Source organism: Uloborus diversus, chromosome 5, assembly GCF_026930045.1.
Source record: "Uloborus diversus isolate 005 chromosome 5, Udiv.v.3.1, whole genome shotgun sequence".
Lineage (NCBI taxonomy): Eukaryota > Metazoa > Arthropoda > Arachnida > Araneae > Uloboridae > Uloborus > Uloborus diversus.
The window spans coordinates 163,389,853-163,417,688 of NC_072735.1; the positions used below are offsets into that span (position 1 = coordinate 163,389,853).

At 34.4% G+C, this 27,836-nt stretch overlaps 2 protein-coding genes across 2 annotated transcripts; both read left to right on the top strand.

The window, feature by feature from the left end:
* The first annotated feature begins 5,579 nt into the window (after nt 1-5,579).
* Nucleotides 5,580-16,430, top strand: LOC129223242 (uncharacterized). Its single transcript, XM_054857807.1, has 2 exons — nt 5,580-6,218; nt 15,978-16,430. The coding sequence occupies exons 1-2, from the start codon at nt 5,580-5,582 to the stop codon at nt 16,428-16,430; spliced, it is 1,092 nt and encodes a 363-aa protein (XP_054713782.1).
* Nucleotides 16,431-17,031: 601 nt separating this feature from the next.
* Nucleotides 17,032-27,761, top strand: LOC129223243 (GPI mannosyltransferase 4-like). The gene is given in 3 exon segments (XM_054857808.1): nt 17,032-17,238; nt 26,217-27,301; nt 27,303-27,761. Coding segments are annotated over 3 exon segments (1,659 nt in total). The 5' UTR covers nt 17,032-17,123.
* The last annotated feature ends 75 nt before the right edge of the window (nt 27,762-27,836 follow it).

The window sequence follows — 27,836 nt, forward strand, 5'->3', positions numbered from 1 at the left end:
TTTGCAATAAATGCATAATCAGTTTCTTTGTGGATGAGTAAGAAGAATGTTGTTTTATTGCATATAAGCAGGTAGTCAAATTTTAAAAACCCTAACCACACTTATCGAGCAATGGTTTTGCTCCTTGATTCTGTTATTTGTAAATTTGTCGTCTGCTGTATTTTACATTGAATATTGAACTCTTTATTTTCCATCTAATTATCGTCTGCAATGTTCATGTTTGTTTTCATCATTAAATTTATTTATCGTCTGTGCTGTATATTAGACTGGAAAATTCTATACCGTGAAAAAGGATTTGAGTTTTTTAAATATTGTGAATCGAAATGGTCGGTTATTGAAGTAACCCTGAAACGAATAAAATCTGTTAACAAAATGGATAAAAATTCATTGCACAGTGAAATGTTGAAGCAGAGATTAAAAGATGCTGTCGTTTATTACGAGAGCTTGCTTACTGAAAATCATTTGATTGCATCAGAATCATATCAAGTTCAATTTCTCGCTTCCATTTTTATAGACAGGTAAAGAATTTAATAAAACGTATACAAAATTGCGCGTATCTCGTTGAAAATAATAGAGAAATGAATACCCGTGAAGACTGCATAAAATACAATCAATTGTCCATCATCAACTGTCATCACCAATTTTTGATAAAATGATTCGATGCCTGGTATACTTCTAAACTTTCTGACAAAAGAGAAATTTTCCTGAATGTAAATGAAGTATGTTCCAACGACTCTTTTACAAAGAAGTTGTTCCTGTAAGCAATCTTCCTTTATAAATTGTGCGAGATGTCAAAACAGTTTTTGTTTTCCATGTTTTTATGATAAATATAATTCTGGTGTATGTATATAAATAACAACTATATTGTTAAAAATCATCTATAAATTAAGCTCTACAGTGATTTTGTAGCCGTTGTAATTGAAATTTTAACTTGTATCGATTTAATTTATCTCCATTTTCTCTATTAAAGTGCTTTACGTGTTCAAAAATTTCGCATTATCTTCAATTCAAATTGCACAAAGCTGTAACAGTCACTTTATAAATGAACAAAAAAGAAACTTGCAGTGGATTTGAACTCGGATCGGACGCATGGAACCCCTGAGCGCTGCCCACATGACCACCAGGCGCTTGTTTACGAACAATCTCTACTAGTTTATAAGTTGCGCGCAAATCTTTAAAGGCTGTTTTCTCGGAATTTTATGGATAGTGCGCTTTATTACTTTACCCTGAGAGTACCCTTAAAGGATACTACTAATCTACCAAATCTCATCCCGATCTGAATTTCCGAGACCGTAACCTCTCCTTGTGAGTGTGTGTGTGCGGTATAAAGGACAGTCTTCGCCGTCAAAAAAAAGACCTGTTGGATGTGCAAAATGGGTTTTGATAAAAAGTGTGAATATCGAACAATGTGCGTCAAAGACTTGTAAGCTACACAAGATTGTTTGTGTGGTTCATACCGTTGTGCACCTAGAACGTATTAGCATATCCGCTTTTTTTTTAAACTCTGTATTTTTAGAAAATTGAATTGTATTCATGATTGTGTAATCATAATATGTAAATATTTCATATACATAGGTATATATTTTTTGGTTTGCAAATATGTATTGTTAAAAATAAATGCCAAAAAAAAAACGAAACGAGGAGATTGAGAGAAACAATCTCTCAATCTCCTCGTTTTGTAAAAAAAAAAAACCCTAGCCATTATTGGACGTAGTAAAATTTATAATTGCGAAAAGATTTAATTTTTAATCAAAGATTTTCAAAGATTTGTTTTTTTTATTCAATTTGTTGTAAGATAAAAAAAAATATTTCATATCTTGAAGGAAAAAAAAAGCTAAGTTGGAAACTCTCATCGAATGTTATTGCGACTGCGCGACACGCCTACTCGACCTCGATTTCCCAATCGACTTCTTTCTCTCCCTGCGTGTATGTATAAAAGGGTGCGTCTCTCTCTTTTCCAACTGCCCAAAGAAGCCCACCCCCCACAGTAAGTTCGATAACACCCTTGCCAAATTGGATTCCCAACCCCCCACCATGGTCCCATCAACCTCCCAGTCCACCTCCTATGCTGCTAGAGCCGCTATTATTCCCCCTGCGACCAAGGGACAAGACACCCGGGCGCAGGTCCAAACTACTTTTGCTAACGTAATCCAATCCCTCCAATTACTTGCCACCCAAATCGACTCCATCTTCAATAACCCTGGCACTCAATAAATCCCTGAAAATTATTAGCTGGAATGCCAATGGGCTCTCCAGGGCTAAGATTTCTGAGCTTTCGCTCTTCATGAATAAATATACTCCCGACATCGTCCTTATCCAAGAAACTAAACTTAAAACACACCGTCGCTCCAATATCCCCAATTACTCTTGCATACGCTCTGATAGAGGGGTCGGTGCTGGTGGCGGCACCGCTCTCTTTATCAGAAAGAACCTCGACTTCCATAGGCACATCATTGATACCACTTCTATTGAGAACACTACCATCACCCTCAATACGGGAAACCATGAGACCCTTACTATTTCTTCTATCTATGCCCCCCCCCCTCTAACACTATCGAAATTAATGACTTCAACTCCCTAAATTCCACCAACCCCAACCTCATTCTCATGGGTGACTTCAACGCCCACCACACTAATTGGAACTGCAACTACAATAATAGCAAAGGCCTTTTCATCACCAATTATGCCTCTAATAACAACTTCGATATCATCGCCCCCCCCGAGACCTACCCACTACAGCCACGGCTCCCCCTCCACCATCGATTTCGCCCTAGCGAGAATCAATAGCCTCCCTTTCATCATTGACACGGTGGATGAGATTTCCTCCGATCACAGCCCTATCCTTCTCCTAATTGGTCTTAACAATAGACTTCCGAAGAGGGTTATTACCTTCCCCACCACTAATTGGGATAATTACGCTGACATTCTAAAAAATACCGTTCCGGGTAACCCGCCTCTCTCCAACAATCTCGACATTGACAACAACATTAAAAGCATCACCACCTCCATCACTCAAGCAATTAAGCTCTCCACCACCAACATCCATATTACAAATGACCCTCTCAAGCTTCCCCCCTTTATCAGAATGCTCATCATCCGGAAAAATCGCCTCAGAAAAGAACGCCGCAATAATAGAAATAACCTGCTCACCCCCCAAATTAATAGACTCCAAAACCATATTCACGAACTCATCACGCACTACAGAGATCACTGTTGGACAGAATTCATTATGACCCTTAAACCCAACAATAACTCCCTTCATAAAGCGGCGAAATTATTCAAAAATACTAGCTCCTCCATCCCCCCCCCTTAAAGTCGATAATCGCATCCTCCTTAGTAACGAGGAAAAAGCAGCCGCTCTAGCCAACGCCATTGGCTGCAGCTTCAAGCCGCACCCCGCCCACCCTGATGAGAACTTTGAGAATAACGTCGACTTCGCCATCACCAACTTTCAAGACACTTACTCTAATGATAATATCCCCCTCATCACCCCCCTCGAGGTTCAGAAAATTATCAAGTCTCTTAAGACAAAAAAAGCCCCCGGCATTGACAGCATTAAAAATATGGCTATTAAGAGAGCGCCCCTTAATCTCATCACCAACCTCACCAAAACTTACAACAAAATCATCTCTTTTGGCCACTTTCCGGACGACTGGAAACAAGCAATTATTGTCCCCATCCACAAAAAAGGCTCGCCCTCTAATGACCCCAAGAACTATCGCCCCATAAGCCTCCTCTGTACAATGTCCAAGATTCTTGAAAAAATAATTAATGACCGGATGCAAAGTTACATTTCCGACCAAGGTATTTTGCCTGATGAACAGTACGGCTTCCGAGAGGGTCACAGCACTCTACATCAGCTTCTACGGGTTATCAACTTCATCTCGGAAGGCTTTAATAGGAAAAAATTCACAGTTGGTACCTTCCTCGATATCACTAAAGCCTTCGACCGCCTCTGGCACAAAGGTATCCTATACAAGCTCATCGCACATGATTTCCCCCCTTACCTTATTAAATTCATTGAAAACTTCATCTCGGGTAGAACCTTTCAAGTTAAAGTTGATAATGCTCTCTCCCCCCCTTATCAAATCGCCACTGGGGTGGCACAGGGCTCTGTCCTGGGCCCCCTTCTTTTTAACATTTACACTGCCGACCTCCCCAAGTCAAATCAAATTCTCCTTGCTATGTTTGCAGATGATGTTGCTATTTTGATCAGCCACCACAACAAAAGATTTCTCAAAAAACAACTCCAAAATTACCTTGACACCCTCACAGAGTGGTATCAAAGATGGTGCCTTGAAATTAACCCAAACAAAACCAAAATAGTCCATTTTAAAAAGAACAATCAAAGAAAAAATCCGGATTGCATCACCCTCAAAAACAAAATTATCCCCTACTCCAGCGAAGCTCAGTATCTTGGCCTAACCCTGGACTCCGGGCTCTATTTTAAAAAGCATGTGAGCAATATCCTCTCCAAAGCAAATTATAAACTCCAGCTAATGAAGCCGCTCCTTGGTTATCACAGCAAGCTATCTGATAAGAACAAAAGACTGCTATACAACACCGTTATCCTCCCCACCCTTCTCTATGGAGCGGCCATCTGGGGACACGCTGCTAAAACCACTATCTACTCTATACAAAAATTACAAAATCGGACCCTACGTAACATGCTCCATGCTGATAGGCATTCCAGAATTAAAGACCTCCATTTCGATCTCCAAATCCCGTCAATCTCCCGCTTTATTATTAAACAAGCTAAGACCTTCTACTCCAAAATTGCTCTCCACCCCAACCCCACCATTAGACAACAGGCAAAATTTTTCAACAACGTTAGCAACTTCCCCTACCCCCATTCCTCATGCTACCTTGACTATGACTCCATGGGAACAAAGCGGCATCCTATGCCCAACCCGCAGCTTGACCCAGGGTAGCCCAGTGCCCGTGGGGCCCTTTTTCGTGTGTTTTTGTCCTTTATGTTTTTATATTAATATATAAATTTATTTCAAAAAAAAAAAAAAACCTAAATTCGGCCTTGAGCCACAAAAAAATAGATAAAATTTTAGAAAATACAAAAATATCCTCTAAGTGTTGTGTTTAAAAATTTGTTATATCTCTTGTCCTCACGGGCACAGGGCTCCCATTGGACGATCCGCTAATCCCGACGAATCGCAGTGCCTCTTTCTCCTCTCCCCTCCTTTCGCTCCGCCCAGCGGAGACGCGATGTTCACTCAGTACCCCTAGCTCTTTCTTATGATCACTTATGACTTGGACCTCGGGTAAAAGGGTTTCGACTCTGTACGCCCGCAACAAATAAAGTGCTACTGCTGCTGCTGCTGTTTTCCCCACTCATTCCATTCGAGACTCTACTACTACTACTACTACTACGCTACGACGCAATGGAATACAAACAGTTTAGGAATTTCGTTAGCCGAAACGCTAAGGAGAAAACTTTGTGCCCGTTATGTGAAAGTGTTGTCGCGTTTGGTGTTTATGAAAATCATTGCAAATTTCAACATCGAATCAACCCTCTTCAAATATGTGTTTACTGCAGAAAATTTGGCTGGAACGTAGGAAAGAAAATGCTCCATGGTGAACACTTATTCAAATGCTGTGAAAGACATTACCAACTCTACCGGTTTGATGCTCGAGTGCTGCAATTGCGAGCCGTAGAGTATAATACCAATACTCTTACTACTGCTGTTACTACTGCTGTTACTACTACTACTACTACTGCTACGACCCCTCACATTTTGCGTATAGCTCCCGCATACCCGATCATTGAACGACCTCCGCCTTTCGACGAAGATGAATTTCAGGACAGACTGATTATCGACACCGATGCATTGTCCGATTCGTTTAGACAACAAGATGAAGAAGAAGAAGAAGAACGACAATCGAACGTATTGATCGAGTTTCCACCCACTAGTTGTCCAGTGCAGCCGCCCGTAATGAAAATGGAACAAGAGGAGAACTTATCACCACCTACTCCTTGTCCAGTGCAGCCGCCCGTAATGAAAATGGAACGACAAGAAGAAGAATTATCACCACCCACTCCTTGCCCAGTGCCGACTCCCGTAATGAAAATGGAACGAGAACAAGACGATGAAATGGAGATTGATATAGCACAAATAGAAATTCGATGTAACAGAGAGGAAACCGAAACTCTACCACAGATTCCCGTTCCCCGAGAAGAAGAAGAACCCTCAACCTCCGGAGACGTTTTTAATAGATACTCAATGAGAATCAAATCATCTAACCCATTGATACCCACCTATTTTAAAGAAGGTACTAATGGAAATACACTGAGAGGACTAAAACTGAAATTAGCTAATGGTGGTAAATTTCAATTTAGTGTTGAGAATAATTATCTGTATGTTTTTTATTAGAATGTAAATGAATATAATGTTAATAAAGTGAAGGAAAAAAAAGAGAATGGAGAAAAAAATTCCCTTTTCTCCATTCTTTTTTTTTTTTTAAATAAATATCTGTCCAATATTGGCTATTCAAAAAAAAGGGTTTGTTTGTTTGTTTGTTTACTTGAACTATTTTTTTAAATCAAAACAGTTTGTATTTGTGTTATATGTGAAATAAAAGAATATAAACTAATAAAAAATTTCCTTGTCATATCTTTCCAAAAAAATAATCAAATGCTGAGTATCATTTGAAACGGTTAAAGGATACGACGATTCTATTTTTATTTTCAGTTTAACGATTTGCTATCCCAAAAAAATAAATACAAATGTCATTTCATCTGAAACAATTAAAGGATACGACGATTCTATTTTTTTTTTCAGTTTAACGATTTGCTATCCAAAAAAAATAAATACAGATGTCATTTAATCTGAAACGGTTAAAAGATACGATGGTTCCATTCTAGTTTAACGATTTGCTATCCAAAAAAATAAATACAGATGTCATTTAATCTGAAACGGTTAAAAGATACGACGGTTCCATTCTAGTTTAACGATTTGCTATCCCATTCTAAATGTTTAAAAGGAATAATAACACCCAAAGAGCTGAAAACACTTTATAATGAAGAAGGATACCAACATTTTTTCGTTTCACAATTTGAATTTTCAAATTCAATGTTCATGTTCAAATATACGACTATCGACCGTCTAATTCAATAATGAAGAATGTAAGAAATTCAATCTTACACCAAAAAAAAAAAAAAAAACATCTAATTTAATAATAAAGGATGTGATAAATCCACCCCTAAATATTTAGTCAAAAAAATCGACTAGTTTTGGTTTCCAAAAAATATTAAAATATAACTTGAAAACAAGATTCAAAAAAAAAAAAAAAAAAAAAAAAAAAATATATATATATATATATATATATATATATATATATATATATATATATATATATATATATATATATATATATATATATATATATATATATATATATATATATATATATATATATATATATATATATTTTTTTTTTTTTTTTTGAATCTTTACATTCTAGTTGCTTTCTGTAATCGTTGGACTTGTGTGTATGTGTGTATATAAGTATTTCCCACTATTTTCAAACGTTTCATTTTCAAAATAGAAACTATTCGTGTTTCTTTTTGTGTTTTTTATACGAGACAGATGGCCGATCCGAACGTAACTGCAAATTCTAATAATGATGATAATGTTGTTGTATCTTCGTCGTCGTCCTTACTGGATACGCGACTCGGTTATATTTTAGACCGATTCCTGTTGCGAGAATTTCGTCGGGAAGAAAAGAATGAATACGTATCTCTTCAGACCATCCATTTACGCGTTTTGGAAACGGTCGCCCGTATTTTCAACGGACCAAACTTTTGGAACGGTTTGACGGACTTTTTTTTCTCAACAAACTGGTGGTGGTACGGTCGTCATCAAAGTTCATCGCGAGTGTCAAATGCGATTGTACGAAATTTACAAATCCAACGGTTCTCTCTTCACCAACGACGAAAAGTGCATCGTCGAATCGGTTTTGAGTAAAGATTATGTTTCAAAGAACGAACTGACGAAATGTGCCGGAATCATGAACAAAAAATACAAATCGATTCACGGTTCGGCTTTGGAAATACTCTTTGCTTCGGATCGACAATTGCGGAAGAAAAAAAAAACACAACAACGGCGACAAGAAGAAACGGAGAAAGACAACAACAACGACGAAGACGACGACGACAACCGAGATAGAGTGGATTTTCGAAAATACTTCGAAAATTTGCGTTACCCGCTCACTCTGATGGACGACGACGAAGGATGGGAAAAAAATTATTACTACTTGGATCCCGTAACGTGTCACGTATTCCACGTCAGACAAATGCATCAACATATAAACGATCCCAATTGCGTTTATGGAATCATCGATCGGGCATTGTCGAACGACGACAAAGATCGACGAACAGTTTCCTGCGAGGAAGACGCGAATTGGATAAATTATTATTTAGATCACGTTGGTATATATGCGACAATTTTGAGAAAGAATTGGAATAACGATAACAATGACAATAATAACGATAACGAACAGCGTCAAAAAAAGAGACAACGCAAGGAAACAAAGAAGAAATCGATCGAGAATAGTAAAAAAAATAAAACTCGAAGATGACTTGCAAAAAGAAGAAAACATCACCGATAAAGTTTTGAAAAGAGAAGACAACTATCATCGTGATTCGACTAAAGAACATAAAGATGAAAATAATGAGGAGGAAGAAATGAGTGATAACGATTCGGTATGCGAATCTGAAAATTGAAGAAAAAAAATATATATATATATATATATATATATATATATATATATATATATATATATATATATATATATATATATATATATATATATATATATATATATATATATATTTTAAATGCAAAATTGAAACTCTGTATAAATTTTTCGTTTCGAGTTGGACTACTAACCCCCCTCTAAAAAAACGAAAATGGATACAAGTATTCACCCGACGAGTCAAGAATTGAGAGAATTATTCGATGGATCGGACCACCATCATCAACGCGTTCACAAAGATGAACAGCAACAAAATGAAGAAGAAGAAGAAGAAGAAGAAACGATGCCTTTCGACCGATTCAAATTTTTATTGGCCGAAAAATTGAAATTGGAAAAAGAAATCAGACCGATTAAATTTTTCAATCAAGTGCCTGCTATCGTGGCAGCTCATCCGAAAAATGGTTATTCCGTGAGTAACGGAATAGCTTTTTTATGTCGAGACGAACCGTTTCACATAAATTATTTACTCTTTGACATGGAACGATTGCATTGTTCGGACATATTTTTTGCCGCGGATTATATTACGTTTAATTTGTTGAAAAAATATGTGATCGGAAACGATAAACGCATGACTCAAATGTACGTGGAGGGAATGAAAGAGATGAGAAAATACTATCACCCGCATTACGTTTGTCCGAGTTGTCGTGACCCGGATTGTCATCGTTTCAAAATCTTGTTGGCCTCGCGACTCTTGATGGATGTTTGGAGAACGCCTATCGTTCATTGAATCTCGATGCGCAAAAAAAAAAAAAAAAAAAACCGTGACGTTTCATTTACGCAAGCAACTATACGACCTTGATGCGATCCAATTGCAAAACGAGCTGTTCGTTCTTCCGGTTCCGATAGATAAAAAGCTCGCGCGTTCTTCATAAACTCCTCACTCTTTCCCTTTCTCTCTCTCTCTAACGATATGGAAGAAAACGTCGATGTGTTTCCAGCCGATTGTGTTGCCGTCGAGAACGTACTGGATGTTCGGAATTTGGATCTCGAGACGATGGGAAAAAAGACTTTACCGACGCAATTTGTTCAACGATTTCGTTCGTTGGCCATTCCGTTTTTGTTTTACATGTACTCGGATAGTCAGTGGCGGCGCTAGGCGTCGGCCACGTCGGCACCTGCCGACGGCCTCGCGCGGATAGGGCCTCGCAAAATTCTCAGAAGTAAATTCTCAGAAGTTTTAAGATATTTCCATGTTTTTGATTCGCAACTCCAACAAACTATAGGGGGCGCTGCAGCCACTGTCTAATGGCTGATGAAAAAACTAAAACAAACGCACGCTGTAACATATAAATTGCTTCTAAACTTAGGAAATGATAGATATTTTTGTTCGCATGTATGATTTTTTGTTCTTTATTCATTTGAAAAGATTTTTCAAAGTCTTTTGGTTATTCTAACCCATGTAGAAAGAGATTAGAAATCAAAAAGTATTACGAAAGTAAAAAATTATGCAGAACACACAGTAAGTTGTTCTGAAGCAGCCATTTTCACGATGTTGAATTCGGAATTCAAAAATGTTTGGTTCGCTTCGAACGGCATTTTCATTTTGTACCGTTTTTTCTATACATTAGTACATATTAAGTTCAGTTTCGTGACATTTCCGGCATTTGTTGACATTTTTGTCACATAGTGCACATACGTGGCAGACTGTCAAGAGTAACGTTTAACACTAGATAATTTATTTCTATGACTATATGATTGGTTATCAAAAGAAATCATGCATTTAATTCATTCGTTATGGAAATGATTTACCTGATATGCGAAATCTTGTCAAGATACATTATTCTTTCACACAATTTTAAAACCATAATCCTATAAACAGATTTTCGGCGAACTTTTATTTTTTATTGTTCAAATTCTTAACGTTCCTTCTGGATTTTTCAATCTGTTCTGCGATAAATATTTTCAAGAAAATTTATTTGCATACTGTCTATTTCAGTAGGATACTGTAGTTACAAAGGTTATTTAAATCATTTATGTGGAATTAGGTTAAGGAAAAGTGTCCAGTCAATGTTGTTAAGTTCGTTTTTTTTTCATCGAATTGAAAAATGTGTACTCAGATAAATAAAATGTGTACTCACAGTTTATATCAGATATTTTTGATGTTACGCTGTTGCGGATGACGATTCCAAATGATGAATTACACAAATAAAAAAAATACACATAACAAACTATTTGTTTTGCCCAAAATGAAAACATGGAACGCAATGTTTTAGTTTTGTCGGCAGTTTTGAAAATCTCCGCAAGCTAGCGTATTCGAGCGCTGGAGTTGCGAATTGAATATCTTATTAAATACTAGTGGCACCCGCACGGCTTCGCCCGTAATAGAAAAATTAAAGGTCTTTTGGTTCGCCTGTATATTTACAAATAATGTATGGTGAAATTTCTCGCCAATTGGCTTGTACCCATGTTACGGTTCCACGTTATGATAATTTCGTATCTCGCCAATTGGCTTGTGCCCATGTTACGGTTCCACGTTATGATAATTTCGTAATTTATGAGAGTTTTTTTCTTAAAATTGGAATAAAAAAAGAACCACATCGAATTTTCGAAAAATCGCTTCGAGGTGCACACCCCCATGCTACATACTAACTTTGTGCCAAATTTCATGAAAATCGGCCGAACGGTTTAGGCGCTATGCGCGTCACAGACATCCTACAGACATCCTCCGGACAGAGAGACTTTCTGCTTTATTATTAGTAAAGATAACAGGTGACGCAAAAGTAATCAAAATAGTGTGCAGGGGAGACTGCACAGAGCCCCCCAGCCTTAGCAAATGTTTGGCCCAAATCAGTCGGGGCCTGAGTTAAAAATATTCAATGGCAACAGCTTATTGATCAGCTAACTCTATTCTCCCTTACCATCTTTTTTTTGCTCTTCTTTTCAGTTCTTTTCTTTTTTTCTCTTGTTTCCTAAGTTCATTAAAAAGTAAGAAAATGTTCAAAATGCTGCTCCTCCGAATTCCCCCCCCCCCTCCACACACACACACACACCGAAAGCATTATGGAGCAACTGAAAATTTGTTTCCAGATCTTAAATTTCGCGATATTTCCAGCTTAAAGCCCCCAAATTCTCAACAACATCGAAAATCGCTTAAGAGCCACTGTCTGTAAGAATCAGGCAGTTTAAAGTATTTGTGATTTTTGACATTTTTAAATTTTTTTTTTTATTTTGACATATGCTGTTCCTTATCATGAATGTAATGTAAATCCGAAATTTGAGCTTCGTCTGACTAACCGTTTTTGAGAAAATAATTTTTTTAGTTTAGGGGGCGTGGCACATTTTTGCTGATTTTTCAAATTTGCAGTTTTTTATGTGCTTGCTGCTTGAAGCGCCCCTATAATGACAAGGATTTTTTAATTCAATATTATTATATGGTCTTGTTAGATACTGTCTAATCGGTGTCAAATCGGTGACACTACGAGGGCGACGCCCACAAACTCCGTTTAAAAATGACCGAAAATAAAGTTTTTTCTATATTCAACGCCGATTTTCTCAAAGCGCCTTCATGATAACGCCAACGTTTTTAGATCATTTTTTAGCCACACTTACATACATCAAAAATATGTAATAAAATCGGTGTCACTATAAGGGCGCCAGAAGATATTGGAACTTTTATTTGATAAATTTTACAAAAACACAAATATTTATAATCTAACTACAACTGTCGCCCTCATAGCAGAGCTCTGATACTAAATAAGTTTGATAACCAACATGTTTGTCTAACATTTGCACAAAAAAAAAAAAAAAAATCGGTGTCACTCCTATTTTTTTTGCAAATATAATCATTCGAAGTTAGTACGTTATGGGAGTTTTTTATATTTATTTATTTAATCTTTTCAAACCCAGATAGTTTTTTAAACATATTTATTTTTTATTTAATGCAAAGAAGTGTACCTTTTAATGTAAATAGCTTTGGGCAGTAAGAGAGTCTTTTTCTTGAATAGAAAAATTTAGGAGCTCTAAGCTCCAGGCGTTCCAGAAACAGTCATATGTTCATGTTCATGTCTAGATTATCGTACCAATATTCGTCTTGTTTTTCCGGCCAAACAAATTTATGTATTCTAATAGTTCTTGACATGCATTTGACCTAAACTTGCAAATGGTCAACTTCTACTATTTTTCTGGGATGCCATGTTTTCCCATACTTTAGTGCTCCAAAATTAGCAGTTTTCAATAAGAGATGACCGTCTTTCTGAAATTGGTTGATTTGATTCTTAATGTTTTCTTCGTTTTGGTCTACGTTATCCTCAAATTCAGTTTCAGATTCTGAATGTTCGCTTTCTTCAATATTCTCATTTGATGTATTGAGAATGCATTCGTTTTTCTTGTTTCTTGTATCGAAAAAAAAAGGGGATAGGATTTGGTTCACAGTACAATACTCTGGAGCAACGAACAGTTTTTTCCCCGTTACGAACTGCATTTCTCATCAAGTGTGCAACTTGACTGGGATGTTGTTTTTTCCCAGTATTTTCACCAATCGTAAATTGTTCTTATAAATACTGCTTCTCTGCTTTGAAGTGAACTTGAACTGAGCTCGTAAAGATAGAGCCCATCCAATTTCATTAAATTGAACTTGTGGCAATGCAGGGGTATTTAATAGTTGAACAATTTGAAGCATTTATATAAGATGTTTGTAAGAGCTCACTTTCTCGTATAAAATCCATTTGCAAGTTGAGGTCAAATGTATGTCAAGAACAATTGGAATAAATAAAATTGTTCGGGCCGAAAAAACAAGATGAGTATTGGTATGATAATCTAGACATATTATGCACAATAGATCCGCCTGTACCTATATCAAAACGGTCATTTTCTATTCAAGAAAAAGACACTCTTACTGCCCAAAACTGTTTATGTTATAAGGTACACTTCTTTGTATTAAATTAAATTAAAAATAAATATGTTCAAAAAAAAAAAAAAACCTATCTTGGTGTGAAAAGATTAAATAAATAAATATAGAAAAACGCCATAACGTACTAACTTCGAACGATTATATTTCCAAAAATAATAGGAGTGACACCGATTTTTTTTGTGCAAATGTTAGACAAACATGTTGGTTATCATCCTAATTTAGTGTCAGATATCTGCTATGAGGGTGACAGTTGTAGTTAGATTCTAAATATTTGTGTTTTTGTGAAATTTATCAAATAAAAGTTCCAATATCTTCTGGCGCACTTATAGTGACACCGATTTTGATACATATTTTTGATGTATGTAAGTGTGGCTAGAAAATGATCTAAAAATGTTGGTGTCATCATGAAGGCGCTTTGAGAAAATTAGCCTTGAATATAGAAAAAAATTCATTTTCATTCATTTTTAAGCGGAGTTTGTGGGCGTCGCCCTCGTAGTGTCACCGATTTGACAGCTGTAACAGTATCTAACAAGACCATATAGTAATATGGAATTTAAAAATCCATGTCATTATAAGGGCGCTTCAAGCAACAAACACATTAAAATCTGCAAATTTGAAAAACCAGCAAAAATGTGCCACGCCCCCTAAACAAAAAAATTTGTTTTCTCAAAAACGGTGAGTCAGACAAATCTCAAATTTCGGATTTACATTACATTCATGATGAGGAACAACCTATGTGAAAATAGAGAAAATTAAAAATCCCAACAATCACAACCTGCCTGATCCTTACAAACAATGGCTCTTAAACTTGCGTTTTTTTAGCTTGAATTTAAAAAATTACCGAGCCTAATATTATAAAAAATGGCCTTACAATCGCATCTTTAGGGCTTGAATCTCAAAAAATATTCGGGCAAGGATCCCCATACCGCCTTTCTTTTATATCATAAGCAATTAGGCTTTTTAAACTACATTAACAAAAAGTTTAAGTGGAATGGCTCCTGAATATAAAATATTGCGAAAGTTTTTAGTACCATAACTTTCAAAATTTTTCGAGGGAAGAGCTCCCTTCCTTCCCGCAAAATCTTCAAAGTTTGTCTAAAATTGCGTTTTTGAAACTTAATTTCGAGAATTTGTATTAGATTGATTTTGATCTTTTTTTTTATTTTTTTAAGAATCGATCTAGACAGTCTCTGACCCTAAATTCAATAAATATGGCCTATAATTGCGTTTTTAAGGCTTCAATTTCTAGAAATTACCACCGAGACCTCCTGTACCTTTTTTCCCTTAACATCAGCAAAAAAAGCCTAAAATGGCGTTTTTCAACTATAAATTTCAAAATTTTTACGGGGGAGAACCCCCGGACCCCCCTTTTTATCAGGTAATTTTTTCCCTCGTCAATGTGCCGCCTCCTCCACCCACCACCAAAAAAACTTCTTTTTGACTGCGCTACTAATCACGAAATGTTTTTGTCCTAGCAATTAAGTGAATTGGGAACCCTAAGTTCCAATAGTTAGTACAAAAATTAATTCCATGAATTCAATTATTTGTCTGAGAATATTTTATGATTAAAAGGGCCTCGCAAAACTGCATCGCCGACGTCTACTTTTGTTCTCGCGCCGCCACTGCGGATAGTTGGAGAATACGTTTCGCGAGAATTTATGAAAAAACTCCTTTGATTGAAGAAAATTTTCAAAGAAGTCTTTACGGAGGACTCACCGTAAACGACGAGTTACGAAAATTGGATTGGAATAAAGTTTCGCTCAAATTGAAGAGACCTTTGTCGTCGTCGTCGTCGTTAAAAAAGAAGAATACCGATCAACGGCTGAGTTTCGTTCATGGAAACACGTTCCTTGTGAAATACGGATTCACTTTTGGTTATAGGACGGTGGCCGCCGATGAACATCACGTCATTCAGACTAAGAACGTGCCGATTTATTTTTACGAATTGAAACGCACGCAAAGAGTCGTGGAAAGAAATTTTACGAGTCTGGACTTTGCAAAATTCAAAGGATACGTGTTGCGTCCCGAAAGAATTTTCGCATATTGGCACCCACAACGACTTATGTGATAATCGCACCTCAGAAATGCCTTTTTTCGTTTTTCAGAATGAAAACAAGCTCGCTCGCCGATTTGAAAACGAAATTTGAGATTTCGAGGTTCAACGACGAAAAAAAACTTTTGATCAAGAATCTCCATCGTCGGGATCGATTCCTTCCTCCCCCGCAGGAACGATTGATGATTCTTCCCGTGCTTGTGCAACAACAACAACAACAACAATGCGACAAAGACGATCACAACGGTCGACAACAAAGATTCGGTGAACAATATTTGTCACTACGCTCTTCTTGCTCCGGAACAGATGCAAGAATCATCATCTTCTTCGTTCCCCACTACCACCATGTACGAACCCATTTCGCCACCCCCACTACCTGCTTCATCGTTCGACACTACTACCATGTACGAACCCATTTCTTCTTCGTCACCACCACCACTACCTGCTCAATCGTTCCCCACCACCATGTACGAATCAATTTCTTTTTCATTGTCACCACTGCCTACTCCATCGTTCGACACTACTACCATGTACGAACCCATTTCGCCACCACCTGCGCCATCGTTCGACACCACCATGTATGAACCCATTTCGCCACCACCACTACCCACTCCGTCGTACAACACGGTGAACGACGGACTCGGCAATGTACCGGAATTTCAACCGGCCACACCTATCATCGATCTATCCATTTTTTCGGAAGATTGGTTTAACAATGATGACAATTTCGATTTGAATAGTGACTTTGGTACTATTTAAAACTATTTGTTTGTAACATATCATATTTTTATTTTATTTAAAAAAAAAAAAATATTTTGGAGCCAATACTGGATGTTTACTGTTTCTTTTTTTGTGAAAAAAAATATATTTTTTGTTTTGTAAAATAATGTCTTGTTGTTAATAAAAAAAAAGTATTTATTTTATATATATATATTTGTATTGTTTTATTTTATATTTTTATCGAGCCGATATTGGATTCGAGTTTATAAATTAAAAATATTTATATACATATATTTTAAAGTAGTATCTGGAAAATAAAAAAAAAACGCTTAAAAAATATCATTTTTATATAAAAACACTTTATTTTAAAATAAAAACACTTAAAAATATCATTTTAAAATCGGAAAATCGATATTTTCTCTAGGGTCCCGTCGCTCGAAAAATTTTTTGAGCGACTGTATATTAGAGAGAAGAAGCCTTGAACCCTTCGCGTAGCGTTAATGTGAAGTTAGTTAAGCATATTGAAGAGTAGGGACTTAGTTTCTGTTTCTCTCATCCCTCCTCTGAACCATGGCGCCTAACAAACCAGAAATCTTGTAATCAAAACAAATAAACCGTAATAGGAATGTGGCGCGTATTTTGTCATCCACAGTGTGATTTGATAATTTTATGTGTTGTATTTCGTGAGTTACAGTTTTAACTATTTTATATTTCACATTCCGTGCAAAAAAAATGACTCCAACGCTGTATATGCTATTGTGTGCTGCTCGATTCATTTTAGTCTTTATTCCACAAACTGGTTACATTCACCCCGATGAACATTTCCAAGGACCAGAAATTGTATATGGTAATGAAAGGAATTTCTTTCCTTTATATTTCATTTGGTTTGTGATATATTGTGAGACCTGTATTGTTTCAACAAAGCACATATTTAGTGGAATAATGTAATGTAACTATTACCCGGATAAAACACGAGTAAACTTATTTGATAATTCAAACTTCAAGGGTAATTAAATTATGCAATTTTATTCTTGTAAAAAGTTGTTGTTTGGAAACTACTGTCCGTTCCATGATAAGTTCAACCAGATGATCAAATTTTCAAAATTAAAATTTCTAAACAAATAAGATATCATTTTACAGGTAAAGAGTTGAAAATTTTGATTGCCTGTCTAGAGTTTGATGACTTCAGTTATAAATAAGTTACTGGAGGTTAAACTAAGGTCAACATCTTGAGTATTTTCAAACCATATTTGGTGACTCTCGAATTAAATCTGTCTTTTCCAAAAAATACATACTAATGTTATGAATTAAGATGAATAACCATTTAAATATACAACGTATTGCTGAAGATGTTGCAAAAATGTGTAAAAATATAATTCATTTTGATTTGTAAAAGAATTCCTCTTTATGTCCACAGGGTAGCGACAGATCAGGGAAAAGTCAGGAAACTTGATTAATCAAGGAAAAGTCAGGGAAATATCAGGGAATTTTGAAAAAAATAGCAAAAGATCAGGGAAAATTGATTTTATGAAGGAAAAAAAATTTTTTTTTTTTTTGCTTTACAAAATTAAGTACTATAATTCCCTATGCATTTTCCGCCAATTATCTGTTCAAAAAAAAAAAAAAAAAAAAAAGTAAAATTAATGAGGTGCGATTATACACTGCCGCATATTTGTGCATCTTTTTTCCTTAACGTCAAAGTATTAAATCTTACTTATTAACCACAGGATGAACTTTCTAAGATTGCTTTTGTGTCTGTTAGGTTGTTTATTTTACCTAGCTTGAAATTTCCTTTCACGCTTTCAATGCTACTTAAAATAAACAACCATGCAGGCAAAGAGGAAGCCTTCATTAATGCCTTAGTGCCTTTGCCTTTATTCCATTGTCACTTAAGTAAATATCTTTATTTTTTTATTGTCAAAATGCTGTATTCCTTCATTAAAACTTATGTTCTTAGAGAAACGCTTCCTATGAATAGATGTCAAATGGTTTCATCTGTTTTACATAAATATGTCAATTAGTTATATAAGAATAACTACATCACTTCTATTCTTTCATTATTCTGACAACAATTATTATAATGTTTGAAAATTTAGTTCAAAATAACTTCAATTTCTTTTTAGTTCTATCATTAAACACATATGTTTTTAAGAGTGATTTTAATAGTTTCTTAAAATTCTTATGCTAAGTGGTTTCTGGAATTAAAGTTTTTTTTTTTTTTTTTTTAATTTTCTATAATCTTTCCATGTATAGAAAAATTTTATATACTGTTTTGTAGGGGTTCTTTTTCCAAAAAAATTGACTTGATATGTTTTTTTTAACCATTTTATTAAAAAAGTAGCATTTTTTAAAAATATATCTTTAGTTCAACAACTTTACACAACTTAAAACGTTTAAAATACTGCATTTTATACAAACATACAATGGATTTCAAGTAGAGCAAAGAAAGGAAACCATTATCATTGGTAACCTAAATCAGGGAAATTTGGTGAACTTAATCAGGGAAAAATCAGGGAACTTTTTTTCACAGTTCTTGTTGCCACCCTGGTCCAACACGAAAATGCGCAATTAATTATGCTGAGCCAATAATTTTAAAGCTACATGCATGTATTTTTGGATACAAAGTAAGGATCTTGTTGATGCAACCTGTATTCATTTTGCAACAAGTGAATATTTTTTTTTAAAATCTAGGTGTCTGATGTGAAATGTTTTTTAGTCTGATACTGTTACATTCTTTAAACAGCATATGTTGTCAACTATGTTTCTCTTTTTTTTTCTTTGGCTTTAATTTCAAAGTTGAAGTGAAATATGTATAAAAAACAACTTGGTGAATTTACTGTACGTACCTATAAGATTGGTTGGGGGAAGAGGGACCCCTTTTAAGAATAGTTCGTTTTTAAAAACATATAGAAATGTTTTGAAAAAAAAATGAATAAATAAAACTTATTGTCTTATTTTATCTTGAGGACATTATTAATAAACAAAATTTCATCATTATTTTCTAAAATAATGCTTTAAAAAATATTCCTTAACGGTTATATTTCTTAAAAAATCGAATGGGTGTCCTACTTACCCCATATTAAGGGGTAAATGGGTCACCCAGCTTTTATGTAAGTTTAAATGAAGCATATCTAAAAAAGGAATAAGGAAGTTCTTACATGATTAAAGCATATAAAATTTTTAGTGTGAATTACTTTTTGCAAATGCATCCATTTATGAGATATTTACTGTCTTTTAAATCTGTATCACAGAAAATTTAAAATTAAAAACAAAACAATTTTATTTGCAAGGGTGGCCCAATAGGGAGGGGGGGGGGGGTCATGACACAGACTGCACTATTGATATTTTTAGGGGGGTGGTGTTTTGAGTGGAGTTTTTCACTCTTTTGGGGGATCGCAATATTTAGGGGAGAGGGTGCATCCTTGCTCTCGGGGGGGGGGGGGGGGGAAGGGCACCCCTGTCATTTGGGACAGCTATTGAAAATTGCCTACTGGTATATATTTTACTTTTACACATAAAGGTGCGTTAAATGAAGTTTAATACAGTTGATCAAGATCAATTTTGGGCAAATTAGCGAAAACTATAAGTTGAAAAAGAAATTGGAAACCTAAATGATTGCGTCTATGTAAAGTTGGCTAAGAAAGAACCATTATTACTTCATCCTCAGTGAGTATTTCGACATCATCTGCACCATGCCGATAAAAAGTGTCCACTATTTCTATTCGCTCTTGCAAATTCAAAAGTATTTTTTTGTTTGCATCATGAACTTCTAACATTAGACCTACTTAAATCGAAGTTATTTTATTTCATGTATGTTTCACAAATACATAATCACCAGCTTTAGCAACTTTTGTATCTGAAACTATCAATTCCTTCTAAGTCATCATAGTTGTTTTGTATTTCACTAATACAAATATTTCATCAGAGTTGCTTTGAATTTTCAAATCCTTACTGATGTGGGATACTCACTTACCCCATAGTGGGGGACCTACTTACCTCTTATAGCAAAAATTTATGGGGTAAGTGGGACCCCTCCTTTAAAACATTTATTGATAATATTTTATTCAAAAAATTCTGCTTGCAGTATGCACTTTAAGTTAAACTGTACATCAAGGTTTATTGATCATAAAAAAACAATAATAACTAACCTGAAAACACTGCTTTAAAAAATGTTGCTTGAACTCGCAAAAATGTTAATCAGATTTTTTTTTTCTTTTTTTGAATAAAGAGTCTGACCTAGAAAAAAACAATTCCACAAAACCAACACTATATGCAAAGCCAATTACTGTGATGAACAATGACATGATAAATGTTAAAAAGTATAAAAACCATGTGCGTATTTCAGCTTGTAGGGGAGTGACCCACTTCCCCCAACCAGCCCTACTTCTGAATTTACTTTATAAATTTTGTTTCAGTATATGTTCAGCATATTTATTGAATCCTCCATGACTAATGAGCTCTGGATACATCATTTGTCTTTTCCTATTAAATTGCTGCTTGTATTTTCCTTTTTCTCATCATTATTTTTTGTATAAATTGTTTAAAAACTTGTTATTTGGCTTGTATACTTTTTATATTTACTTGGCTTTTTAGTTTTGCTGCATTGCGTATCTATGGGCTTTTGATGTGGTCTTTTCAATATTTTTCACTTTTATTATAATTATTAGCCTATAATTTAAATATTTAAAACTGTGATCATTGTTGTGTATTTACATTTAAGAGCAATAGTTTACGTCCAATATGAACAATTCACGTCTAACGCCGAAAACTTAGGTCTGACACCAAGGTGGAAATATTTTTTAAATAATTTTATTCTCAATAATATCATTTGAAAACTGAAATATTCTTCAATCATGAGTATACTTAAGAATTAAGTTGTTTTAGTATATTAAAATGTAAACTAGTTCACTGATTTTTAATAATTTTTATGTGAGCCATCAATTTTACTATTTGTGTATTTACGCCTGACACCAACTCTTGAAATTTTTTTTATTTTATACTTTAGGGATCTATTTTGAAAACAAATATATCTTTTTATTTAGTGATATGTAGTATCTTGTAAGTAAATTTAATGGTCCAAAAAATTGAAAAAAAAAAAAAAAAAAAAAAAACTAGCATGAAGAATTCATAATGCTACAAATTTTCACTGCTTGTCTCTGGGGGGGGGGGGGGGGCAAAATTTTTAGATCTGGGCCTGAAAGTGATTTTTAAATTATTGGTGAGATCTGGAAGATTTAGTGGCTCCCATGTGACCAATAGGATGCAGATTGAATATTATTGGTATAGAACTTCTTAAACCTCTAAATTGATTGTGCTTACTATGGTTATCTGCCCGAATCAATTTCATGAGGAAGGAAACATTGATATTCTGATTTCATTTATCCTGACTGGCCCTACATGAGCATTTATATAGGTACTTCAGAACAAAATACATGGTAGTCATGAAGCAGTAGCGTTGCCGGAAGGGGGGGGGGGGGGATCCATATTGTCAATACTTATACCTAGTAGTGAGATGTTCTTATACCAAAATGGTCATGGCACAGAATGCACCATTTAAATTTTTTGGGGAGTTTTTTTAAGGGATACTTTTCTCCTTTTTTTGGATTCTTTGTGGTATTTGCGGGAGGGGGTGTGCCCCTGCTCTTGGGATGATGAGCACCCACAATATTGGGTACTTTTTTGGTCTGAAATCATCAGATAGGGCAAAAAATCTTTGGTTAAAAAAACAATAAACCAAAACTGGCTAATAAAGTGGACCAGTATGTCTTCATGCTTATTAGTCCGTAGGGCCAGTTATTTTTTTTAAAAAAGATTTCTAATGCTGGTTAAACAGATCGAGATTTAAAAACTTTTTGTGGGATTTAATATGTTTAGTATTTTGTTTTTAATAAACAAATGCTTCAATTTGAAACTTTGAACGATGTAATAAACATTTACATGGACCTTCACTAATTATACCCGCAGAGATGTATGCATTTCTTTCAAAAATACAAATTTTATTTGAATGTTTTCAGCTCACAGCACCCAGTTTTCCGTCAAAAGTTACTAAACTTTCAGAATATGGGACAGCATACAATAGAAACATAATAACAAAGTTTGAAATTAAAAGATTGAAAATTTAATGAAATGTGAACGCTTTAAAAGCCCTTACAATTTGTTTCCTATTCAAAAAATATTGAAATTCAGCTCATTAAATTACTGATACCTTTTTTAATTTTAAAGATATTGAACTGGAGTTTTATTATGAGTTGCAGGATCTACTTGGGCTTTTGATTATCAAAGTCATAAATTGCTATCTTTCACACATGCACAGTGAAAAATTGCTTTAAACGCTCACATTTCATCAAGTTTTCAATATTTTAACTTCAAATTTTATTAATATTTTTCTCTTGTGTATGCTGTCAAATATTCTGAAAGTTTAGTAACGTTTGATGGAAAACTCTGTGAATTATGAGCCACAAATCTTCAAATGAAATTTGTATTTTTGAAAGAAATGCTTATAGCTCTGTGGGTGTAAGAGATACTTTCACGAAAATATAAAAATAAATTCTGCATAGTTTGTTAACCTATTTCTAAAATTTACAGCTTATTTCCAGCTATTTACAATGAAGGATGATCAAAAACCTTTTTTTTTGTTTTCTCAATTTGTTGCTGGTCCCTTAAATGAATAGTAGACTTCATTTTTATTGGAAAAAGACGGAGTATACCTTTTATGTGAAACAATTACAAAGCAATTGATCTCTTATTTCTCAAGAAATCCATAAAAATGAGAATTTTTGAAAGTGCCCCAATACTTATGGTCATATAATGTAAATGCCTAATGTGAATTTGTGATAAGCACATAACTAATACAGGGGTGATTGTGTTTCGGTATTTTACCGAATTTCCGGTATTTTCAGACGTATTTCCAGTAATTTAATGTCCTAAAATACCGGAATTATATTTTTTTGTTATACTTTTATCTCCCTGCCTCCGCAGTTTTTTAAATTATATAATACTCATCAAATATACCTGCAAGAGCTATAAGATGAACACCTATCCCTTAAGTTGGACAAATGTCAAGATAATTTGCATAACACCAGCTCAAAAGTAACTTTGTAACCCATTAAAAATTTAATCAAATGTACACACAATATTTTGACTCAGAACTATTTAATACTATGGCAAAGATGCACTTAAGTAATAGGAGCCAAAGATTACCCCCCCCCCACCCACCCCCCCCGGTCTCGCTTTGAAACTTTCAGGTATTTTTTGATGAACTCACAATCACCCCTGCTAATAGAATGTAAAGTTATTTATAGGGTAATCCTCAAACCAGATAAGTATACTCTTCACCCAAAATTATCTTTAGCTGTATGAAGGCATTTCTTTCTTGAGAATGTCTGAGGCTATCCTTAATCCTTAGTACCTGTTAAGTTGGTGATTTATCTATTCCTCAGCAAAACTGTTTGTTCTACGACATATGAGGCAGTGAGAAGCAAAGGGAAGTAAGTGTACATTTTCAAGTTTTGAGTAAAACCGGTTTAAAGATAACATCCTAGGTAGGTTTTCATTGAAATTTTTTTTCTAAATCATTCCGTATAGCAGAAACTACCAGGGCTACTAGTACCATCTCTTGCCCCAAGACAGAGGAGTGATTCACCTACCATGTGAGCTGGTCACCCCCAAATTTTTAATCTTGCCACTTACATCCCTTTGCTTCTCACTGCCTCATTTGTAGAAGGGGAATGTGAGACAAAGTGAAATTTTGAAATAGTTACTCTGCTTTTAGGGCCACCTATCTGATAATATTTTAACTATATAGTAGCACATGTAGTATATTCCAGTCAGTAAAAAAATACCACCAAAGATTAAAGTATATCCAAAAACAGGCAGTTTTCGAAAATTGATACTCATTTTGTAATTTTTTGTTGTAAGTCAAAAATTATTTTTCTTATAATAAAATGATGTTTTTGTATCAACATTTTAAATATTAATTGAGACCTAATATTCGGTGAAGTATTTATTTAGTTAATATTAAGCTTATTTGTGTTTTAAATATTTTGTACAATTAGTCAAGTATTGTGAGACTCTGAGAAGTTGAGCTCCGACTCTGAAAATTTTTATCTCTGTTTCGGAAAATAGGGGGGGGGGGTAATTAGCACTAAATTGAGTTGAGAAACTTTCTTAGTAGTTATTCAAAAATATTCTAACTAAAATCTGAGCCAATAACATGTCTATTTTTCACTAAACTCCCCTAAAACAGGTAAACATTGTCAAGGTCACAGCACATCTAACCAGAGCTACACTATACATGTGGGGCAAAGTGAAATAGTCTATTCTGTTTACTCACTCAATCATTTACTAAATCACTTACGTATTTATTTATTAACTAACTCATTTGCATTCATTCAGTTAGTAATTTACTTATTTATTCATTCATTCAATTATTTTTTTATTCATTCTTTTACTCACTCTCATTTATTTAAAACTAATTTAATTTATTTAAAAGTTTTCATTTACTGTTTCACTATCTTTCATTTAACCTTTTATTTACTGATTCATTTAGTCAAAATTATTTTTTACTGTTTCAATGCAAGAAATATTCTGTTCTTTCTTTATGCACTGTCCTTTTCAAAATAAATTTTCAATTTGTTCGTTTTGAAAACGCTCAATCATCTTAAAACTATTTCACTTTGCCCCACATTCCCTGCACATTATGCTTTGGAGTTCCAGAAGAATTTTTATTTGGGTGAGGATTTGAAATAGGAGGTAGTAAAAAACCCTGAATAATCTTGACATATATTCAGTAAATTACCGCCCATTAGCCAAGGTAAAGCAGAAATACGTGAAATACACCGCCAGCTCAGTCATTTCCAGCCGAGGACTGCAGTTTCGTGCTTATTAGCACTCATCAGCCCGGCATAGGAAAGTGACTGAGCTGGAGATGGAAAACCTCTTAAGGAAGCCAAGAGTGCGAAACAAACTGGTAGCTAATATAGAATTAGCAGACCAGACGAGTGACCGAAGCAATGGTTCGGAACCTTGCCTCACGTTCAATCTTCGAGTTGAACCGAACCATTGCTTCGGTCACTCGTCTGGTCTGCTAATTCTATATTAGCTACCAGTTTGTTTCGCACTCTTGGCTTCCTTAAGAGGTTTTCCATCTCCAGCTCAGTCACTTTCCTATGCCGGGCTGATGAGTGCTAATAAGCATGAAACTGAAGTCCTCGGCTGGAAATGACTGAGCTGGCGGTGTATTTCACGTAATCTTGACATAGTAGAAAGAATTATAGATTCAAGTTAACAAAACCAACTTCAATTAGATATACCATTTCCGACATCATTTGAATTAATGATTTCTTTGGTTTTTCAATATTTTAATCAATTTACTTTTTGTGCATTGTTTCATTAATTTAACCCTCATGTTTAATCAAATCTGAACCTCAAATGACATTTACATTTGTAATGTCTGACTAAAATATTTTTGGCAGTTTTTACATATTATTAGGAATGCAAATAAGATATTTAAAATGTATATTCAGTCAACTCGCAATAACTCAAAGCCTTATAGTTTGAATATTCCTTAATCTCAAAGTTTTCCTTGGGTTCGTAACTTTGGGGAAGGCTGGGGGAACATCCCATAACTCAAACTACCAATAACTCAAAGGTTTTAGAGTTCCAGTTATTGAGAATTGACAATATTTTTCCTGTGAAACATGTAAGATTTAAATATGTGCAATGTAGAACAAAGATCAATAAAAGATTAACAAACATCATATTATATGAAACATAGTAAGGTAAGTTGAAATCATTTTGACTAACATTTGTGTATTTTATTTGTAGGTGATATGCTAAATTTTGCGGTGCATCGAACATGGGAGTTCAATTCTTTGAATCCTATTAGAAGTATTTTCTTCCCATACCTTATAACTGGTATAGCTTCATTATTATCACTTTTGATAGACACAAATTATTTGTATGGCACAAAATGGTACCCATATTTATTACTTATTCTACCGAGAGTTTTACTATGTTTTCTTTCATTTGCTAATGACTTTTGTCTCTATATGATTTGTAAGATGTTGAAAAGAAATCACACTGTGAGTCTGACAGTATTTGCTTCATCATATGTCACTATTGTTTATCTTACAAGAACATTTTCTAACTCAATTGAAGCATTGATATTTACATTTTTTGTATTTTTACTCTGTGAAATACGTTATTTGTTTGATAAAATTAAAGAAGAAAATCTGTCAAACAGTAAACTCAGAAAGCTCCTACTCGTAACTTACATGCTTGGAATAACGTTGACTCTTGGAATTTTTAACAGGCCAACATTTATTTGTTTTGCAATTTATCCTCTAACAGTTTGGATTTATACGCTATCAAAAACAAAATGCAACTGCATTACAAAACTGAAATTGTTCTGTTCCTTCTGTTTAAGTATATTGTCTTTGTCAATTTGTTTAATTTCAATTGATTCTTTTTACTATACCAAAGGTAATTTCCTTTTCAATATTATAGCAGAAAAAAATTTGAAGGGTCTAGTTTTAACTCCTGTAAATTTTCTCTTGTATAATACGAATAAAGCAAATTTAGGTGCTCATGGATTGCATCCGTTATGGCTACACATTTGTGTCAACATTCCACTATTGTTTTCCGTTTACGGGGTTGTCATTTTGCTGCATTTTCTCAAAATTTTAAGAAACACAGCTCAAAAGTGGGATTACATGTTCCATGTGTTATTATTTGTAACACCATTACTTTTGTTGTCCCTTATACCACATCAAGAACCAAGATTTTTAGTTCCTCTTATTACACCTTTGAGTCTCTTATGTTCTTATCATTTTTTGCACTACTACCTAAAAAATAAGTTTTTCATCTGCTTGTGGTGTATATTTAATATTGGTGGTGTAATTTTTTATGGTTTTTTTCCATCAAGGTGGTGTCTTTTTGTCTTTGTCTCATATTCATACTTTTATTCATACTCAAAACAACAGTGTAGTTGTGTATTATAAAACTTACATGCCTCCTTATTATCTGCTAGCTATGAAAGAAAAGCATTTGGTAGGTAACATTCACGATTTTTCTGGAAAAGAGTTGAGTGAATTACAATTTGGAGTTGAAAACATTGTTTCAGGAACTTATCCAGATTCACTTTTCATTGTTGTACCTTTTGAGTTGTCAATATCTGTGCAAAACTTTTCAATATTTTCGAAGTATAAATATGTACAGCATGATTATTTCTTTCCACATTTAAGCACAGAACATCTTCCAAAACTGAGTAAAATGGTTAATACATTAAAAGATAACTCCACATTAACTAAGAAAGTACATAATTTAAAGAAGATATTTAGTATTTCTATTTTGAGGTATACCAAACTTTGACACTCAGCTAGCTAACATGTTTTTCTTTAAACTTTTATACTCGTTTGCAACCAATGGATTTTGATGTTTCATTCA